This window comes from Ostrinia nubilalis, chromosome 29 (assembly GCF_963855985.1).
Source record: "Ostrinia nubilalis chromosome 29, ilOstNubi1.1, whole genome shotgun sequence".
NCBI lineage: Eukaryota > Metazoa > Arthropoda > Insecta > Lepidoptera > Crambidae > Ostrinia > Ostrinia nubilalis.
In genome coordinates, this window is record NC_087116.1 from 2,602,843 (window position 1) to 2,610,758 (window position 7,916).

The window sequence follows — 7,916 nt, forward strand, 5'->3', positions numbered from 1 at the left end:
CGCACTAAAAACAATCAAATGGTCCCGAGTGAACAGTGATAGAATGGACAAAACGATATTATTTTATTATCTATTTATTTCCCTTTCTTTTTTTCCCTTTTCTCCTTTTATAAAGATCTCCAATAGAGAAAAGATCTTTATCTCCCTTCTCTTATATCTTTCTCTCTTTCCCTGTATTTTTTCTTACCTGTAAATTTTCTGGATAAGTGTGGCAGCCTTGATTTTCATCTCCAATGGCGCCTCTTGGACTTTATCCGCGAAATATGTTTTCCTTCTGTTACATTTCGATCTGTAGTCAGCTATGTACCATTGTCTGGAAGAAAAAAGAAGAATGAGACATGTATAGGCTCCTTAAGAGCATTTGACGATTTGCAAGACGTACTAATTTAATTAGTCTAAACAAATAAAGATAATTTTGACTTTGATTTTTGATTTTGACAAAATTCTCCCCCAAGGATTTCCAGAACTACCAGTCCTGCGCTGCCCGTATTCAGGTGCTTCCCGCAACCTTCACCAGATCGTCGGTCCAACAAGTAAAAGGCCTATACTGAAACTCAAGTCACAAAATATAACAGAAGACAAACTCCATACTAAACGCGCTCGAGCCACGCACACATAGACACCGCTCTAGCAAGACTGTCTTGGACGAATGCGAGCGCGACGTGGCGCGACAGACGTTCGCCACACGTTCGCTGTGGTTCGCTTGAGTCACGCGCCGGTCAACCGCCTGTGATATTATTTTGTTTTGCGAAATTGACGAAAATGAGTGAACAGAAAAAGTCGTTTTATAATTGTTCGGTATTTGGTTGCTTAAACTTATCATTAAATACCGAATTTTCATTTTTTAAATTACCAGTTGATTCGGGGAGGTAAGTAAGTTATTTATTTGAATTTCAATTGAAATTGAAAGCCAACTCAATTATTAGGAATATCAAATTGTTTTAGAGAGGTTTTAGGAATTATTGGATAACTAGCTTTTGCCCGCGGCTTCACCCGCGTGAAATTTAGTTTGTCACAGATCGTCATAAATTATAGCCTATATGTTATTCAGGGTTATAAACAATAATACTGTAAAGTTACATCAAAATCCGTTCAGTAGTTTTTGCGTGAAAGAGCAACAAACATCCAGACATCCAAACTTTCGCATTTATAATATTAGTTGGATAATAGTGTCACTCAACTAAATACTACTTCCTTCTCGTGTATTTGTTTGCAAACTATTACTATAATAACGTACTAAATATAAATAAGTATACGTGGATATTTGTTATTGTCTTTCTTGCATAGTATTAAGAATAACATTTTTCTATCTTATCGAAATAAACGCAACACATGACAAGACAACCCTAGCGCGACGGCCGAGCGTGCGAGCGAGAGAGGTATGCAAAGCGAGGTACATACATGAGTTTACCTTCTGTTATATTTTGTGCTCAAGTGCCCTTTATTCGGTAGACATGAGCGACATTAATATTTGAAACAAAATATTTCGATTACCTGAATCTTTCATGTGCCTGTATTATGTTTGCCTGGATGTATTCTTCTGGTATCACCGTATGGACACTTTCCTCTGAAACTGATACAAAAGAAATAAAATATTCATTTATGGACACGTTATTAGTGACGCTTATGCTAACGTAAATAAATTCTGACAAGAACAGTCTCTGTACTTTCTAAGCTATATGTATAATGTATATCTCTGAAAAATTTACGTTACGTCCTTCTGAAATCAGTAATACGAGTATATCTGGCAGTTAGTATGCTGTAGTCGGTATGTTCCTTTCAATAATTTTCTAATAATATTAGAAAATTATTGAAAGGAACAAAATTATTGAAAGGCATGAAGCAACTTAACGCCGTCGTATAATATTATTATACGACGGCGTTAAGTTGCTTCATGCATTTATAGAGTCGATACTCCAATGAGTTTCTTCTAGTCTTCTTTTGCCATAAAGATGGTTTCCATAGATACCTACCATTTTCTTCTTCTTCTTCTGACGACTCTGATGCCGCTTCCTGCACGTCTGTTTCTGAGAACATCCCACTCTTAGCTGATTTGGAAGGCTTTTCCTGGAGAATATGATATTTTATTTTATCTACCACTATTTCTATACTAGCTTATGTCCGCGGCTTCACGAGCATTAATTTTGCTTTGATAATCACGCGCGTGACCGCCTTTCTCCGGGATAAATTATCCGATGTTTTGCCTTGGGTCCCAACTATTGTCTGGTCTGTGAGCACGTAGAATTTTGTCCAATGACCCCAAGCTCCCCATCCTTATCGCTCGCGCGTAATTATATTGCTGTCGCGACTGTTCGACGGGAGCCTGCAGTGAGTGTGCGAGCGCGACAGCTTGGGGTCATTGGACAAAATTCTACGTGCTCACAGACCGGGCTTTACCAAGTTTCACCTAAATAGGTTCAGTAATTCAGTCGTAAAAGGGCATAGATAGACATACATCTCGGTTTAGAGAGGGTCATGCTCCTGATGTGGAAACTAAATAACTCCTGATGATGAATGCCATATAGCAGTGACGTATCTTTATCAAGCTAGGACTAGAAAAATACAACTTCGTGAATGTTACCTTCTTGGGAGGAGCATTCTTTCTTTTATAAGATTCAGCCCACATTTTCTGCAATAATTGCTCAGTGGATTCATTTCGACTTTCCAGAGGGAAGTGGTATGGGATCACTATCTGGAATTGGAGGTACCTGACTTACTGAAGCGAAAAAGAGATGACAGTAGATTTTAAATGTTGTAAAGTGTGACGTATGAATAACTTCTTTGAACTTATTATTTTAAATGGAACGCGGGTTCGAATCCCACCGCCGCGCCGCTCGACCATTGTGGTGAGCCCACACGTAACACAAGCTTATTTAGCTTAACACGAGGGGCTAACGGGACTATTAGTAATTTTGCAATTCATTTTTTTTTAAACTAAGTCAGTGCCTGAGGTAGAGAGAGCCAGCAAGACTTCAAATATGATTTAGATTTGTACGTTTTGTTAAGTTACTTCCACCTTCGGCCTGATTATCACTTACCATCAGGTGAGATACAGGCCAAGAGCTATAGCTAATAAATTAATAAATAAGAGACGGCTTAAAAATTTAAATATTCTTGTGTTTTCTTATAAATCCACAACTAGGAAGCTCTTGGCCTGCATCTCACCTGGTAGAAAGTGATGAAGGCCGAAGGTGGAAGTGAGCTTCACTCGGAATCCTCAACCACATAAATCATTCACACGCCCGTATTCACAAACATTACTATGAGGTCTCACAGTGCGCGTGGACGCACAGAGTGACACACGAACCAATCACAAAGCTCTATTCAACGCTGTGCGTTCGATTTGCTGCTTCACTAAAGCAAGCATCGTTTGTGAATACGGGTATCACATACAAGAAATCATAATTTTATACGAGTATCCGATACCTAGTAAGTACGCAGAACTGACGGCCGATGGGGCAGCAAGGTTCTGGAGTGGAGGCCACGTACCGGAAAACGCAGCGTGAGACGTCCACCCACAAGGTAGACCGACGACCTGATTAATGTAGCAGGAAGGCGCTGGATGCAGGCCGCTACCAACCGTGCGATGTGGAAGTCATTGGGGGAGGCCTATGTTCAGCAGTGGACGTCCTGTGACTGAAATGATGATGATGATGATGATCCGATACCTCAGTTAGACACGTCATCAGATGATTACCTGAATCTGATCCGGAGTCAGTCTGTACTGTATCAAGCCACTGTCCACATAGATGTAGTCGTTCACGATCAGATGAACTATCTCGTTGCGTAGCTCGTATAATCTGGAAACATTGTCTAATGCTTCAACCACACCAACGCGTGCAGATCGCCATCGCCGGCGCGATCATAGGCCAATGACAGGTCGCGCGGACTGTCATGGGTCGCGCGACCTGTCATTGGCATAATGATCGCGCCTGATCGCACTGCGATGGCGATCTGCACGCGTTGGTGTGGTTGAAACTTAAGTAAACTGAGTGAAAACTTGCAATTCTTTACTAACAGACATTTAGGCCCAGAACAGACGGTGAAACGCAACTGCAACGAAACTGCAACTGCTAGTTACTTTTGAGTTGCATCTAAGTTTCTGCCATAGCGTCCGTTGAGAGACCACACATGACGCGACCAGTTTGAAACTTTCAGTTTCAGTTTCATTCATCAGAATCATCAGAAAGTTGCAGTTTCGTTGCAATTGCGTTTCACCGTCTGTTCTGGGCCTTAGACTCAGATCATAGACTTTATGTCGGTTGATAATTTGGTATGAAAGTGCGCTCATTACACCGATTTGGTATCGGCCGATTCCTCATACAAATTCGAATCCACCCCAACTATCGGCAGACTAAGACTGTTAGTCTGGTGTCTTTTTCAACCAAAAGACATCTACTGCTGGGCAAAGCTTCCCCAAGGATTTCCCAAACCACCTAGCTTCACTCTTCCCAAAGATTTTACAGAAGGCGTCTAAGGGTCTGTGGCGACATCTACGATACGCCACTACAAACGTGTACCAACAGATGGCGCTGTTACGACTGCACTATGGCACACTCCGCCGCTCATACAAACCTGCATCGCGGTGACGGAGTTTTCTACCCTGCCAAGTACATATAGACAAACCAAGATGGTGTAAATTGGACCTTGGTCCCCGAGCACAAAACCCGCTCGGAAGGAAGCACTAACACCCTAGCTTCCTTATTGTGGTTGAGAATCATATCCCACAGGTCAAATATGCGAACACCAGGCCTCCCCAACCCGTCTGGCCAGCGTGGGGAGTGTAGGCCAAATCCTCCATTTGCCTGGTAAATTAGAGGGTCGTACTCCTGCAGTGGAGACTGAATGACCTGATGATGATGCTAAATTACCTCTTCAAAAGCACGCTGATGATCTGTAGCATATACGGCGCCCTCTGGAGGTGGACATTGTTCAAATACGAGTCGTACATTCGGTTGATGACGTCACAGTACTGCGCATAGTTGCGGCCTAGGACTTCGGCTGGGAGGTTCCTGTCTTTCAGGCGGAGGCCTTTGGCTGCTTTCTCCTGGATTTGGAGTTTGAAAAAGTATAGACAGTAGCAAGATTAACTAAACTATAGATCATGACGTCATCCACGATGACGCGCCCCACCATACTTTCGCTAATGTTTGAGTGTTATCGGTACATGCTAAATTATCCAGGAGTGCACACGAACACTACAATAATGACGCTCGGATTGCTCGGATCAAACAACTCGCACCCCGCGCTTCCAAAAATTGGTGGGGCGCGTCTTCGTGGATGACACGATCTATACTTATCTAATTCAACTGAATTTCTTCAGTTGATTTCGATTTGAATCTAACATCTTAGACAGTAGGTTTACAAACTATTTTAAAAGTATCATTTGGTGGAAAGTAAATATTTCTATCACCTTTTAGTCCAGTCAATAAAGCATTATAGATGGAAATCCGTGGAACACAATTTCTGACTTCGGGACTTTATTTAGACTAGTTAGGAGGTGAACATAGTAAAAGTCCCCGCCCTTAGCCCTTGAGCCGGCGGGGTGAGGGGGGTTTAAAGGTACCACTTTTCGGTTTTTCGCTTAATCCTCGGAAACTATGCGTCCTAGTGACATGACTACTATGAACCAAAAAAAGCTTATTCAATTTGCTACAGGTGAGATAGTCAAGTTTTTCTACATTTTGTATAGTTTTTGCGGCATCTGCTCTAGAAGGTCTGTAATATTGGAAATTTCATTTTTGTCTTACATGTTCCCATCAGAAGAAAATCGACTAAATCAACATTGAGCAAATATTTTAGACATGTGGAAGCATGTTAAGCCTAGTTCCAGGGAGGGGACTGCACTGTGTGTATATTTAGACGAATCAATTGGAGCCACTTTTGACTCCTAATCACTCAAAAACTACTGTGCATTAACACTTCAAATTTGGCTCATGTGTTGAGAGTTGCAAGATAAACATCAGCTTCAAATTTCATAAATATACCTCAAACGGTTCTTTAGGTATTGACGTCCAAAAATCTACATATCTGACCTATAGACCAAATTTTAACAACTTCCAGATGACCTTGAAGGTTCAAATTTGGCATCCAGATAGGTAGATGTGTAAATACAATGGAACAAATAAAAAACCAGTAAATTTTAACATTTCACATGTGATAGATAGATTTTAGTGATCTAAATGTCGATTTTTGAACGTTAATACCTAAATAATCGTTTGAGGTATATTTATGAAATTTGAAGCTGATGTTTATCTTGCGAGTCTCAACACATGAGCCAAATTTGAAGTGTTAATGCACAGTAGTTTTTGAGTGATGAGGAGTCAAAATTGGCTCCAATTGGGTCGCCTAAATATACGCACGATGCAGTCCCCTCCCTGGAACTAGGCTTAACATGCTCTCGCATGTTTAAAATGTTTGCTCAATGTCGATTTAGTCGATTTTCTCCTAATGGGAACATGTAAGACAAAAATAAAATTTCCAATATTACAGACCTTCTAGAGCAGATGCCGTGAAAACTATACAAGATATAGAAAAACTTGAGTATCTCACCTGTAGCAAATTGAATAAGCTTTTTTTGGTTCATAGTAGTCATGTCACTAGGACGCATAGTTTCCGAGGATTAAGCGAAAAACCGAAAAGTGGTACCTTTAAACCCCCCTCACCCCGCCGGCTCAAGGGCTAAGGGCGGGGACTTTTACTATGTTCACCTCCTAACTAGTCTAAATAAAGTCCCGAAGTCAGAAATTGTGTTCCACGGATTTCTCTCTACACCGTCGTTAAAGCATTCATTGACTGGACTATTTTGTATATTAAAAGTTATGTCGGAAATCAATACATGTGTTTCAAAAGGAATTTCTTTGTTTCATATGTCTACTACCTACTTAAGTTGTTCTATCTTCTTCTACTATTTTTAACTTCTCTATCTTACCATATTATGGATGAAGTTTGTTACATTACCCTTAGAAAATCCAAAAATATTTCTCTCTAAAATAACTTTTTCTAATGGGACTATTCCCACCGCTGCAACTCCTGTGTAGCCAGGATCTACAGCTTGAACACTAATAAAAACCTAACCAGTGAAGGCCAAATTTGCTTCGTTATAGACGAAGAAAACTTGGCTTTCACTTTGGCTTGATACTCTTTTTTGTCTCTTTCTCTAGTCAACTGTTTAACAGGTTTATAGTCTGTTTCTTTTTCGAGCAAATTTTGTATATTAACACTAATCTTCTAGAACTTACCTGTAAATCAATATCTTCTTCTACCAACTCCTTAGCTTCTTCAAGTAACGTCAGCCATTTCTTATGGGCATCGATTGTTAAGGTCAAATTGGGTGGAATCTTTACAGGAGGCATATTGTCATCTCAAAAGTTCTTAGACTTATTAATCTATTTTCTTCTTTCTTCTACAACTTCTCTCTATACAATCCAACCGTTACTGACTGATCTATCAACACACAGCTCAAAGCACAGAACGCCTTGTGTTGAATTTTGGCACGAACATTGTTATAAAGACGTAGTAATCCGCTATGAAAGGATTTCCCAAAATTCAACCCCTAAAGGAATGAAACAGGGGTACAAAGTTTGTATGGAGAAATAAGAGTTTGTTCACGAGGGTGAAGCCGTGGGTGGAAAGGTAGTAGATACTTTAGTTACTCTAGAGTAGAGAGTGTTCCTTGATAAATATTTGCTACAAGTTATTCTAAAACCACTAGAGTTGATGATGAAGTTTCTTTCATACTTTGGTGGTAGCTGTAGTAGAAGAACATAACACAGTAAATTTAGCTTTGATAATATTTTTGAGCGTGTAAATTATCACATGATAGAAATCACTGGAATTTAGAATTTATTAAAGTAATTTTGGAAATCTAATTTAGTATTTCTCTGAAAATTTTGGACGGGAATTTTGACATTATT

At 40.1% G+C, this 7,916-nt stretch overlaps 1 protein-coding gene across 1 annotated transcript; it reads right to left on the bottom strand.

Moving 5' to 3' along the window:
* Positions 1-1,490: 1,490 nt before the first annotated feature.
* Positions 1,491-7,401, bottom strand: LOC135085604 (dynein regulatory complex protein 11-like). Its single transcript, XM_063980378.1, has 6 exons — positions 7,242-7,401; positions 4,872-5,047; positions 3,698-3,800; positions 2,582-2,692; positions 1,974-2,067; positions 1,491-1,573 (listed from the first exon to the last, which is right to left on the bottom strand). Exons 1-6 carry the CDS (start codon positions 7,353-7,355, stop codon positions 1,491-1,493), a joined length of 681 nt encoding a protein of 226 aa, XP_063836448.1. The 5' UTR covers positions 7,356-7,401.
* Positions 7,402-7,916: the final 515 nt, after the last annotated feature.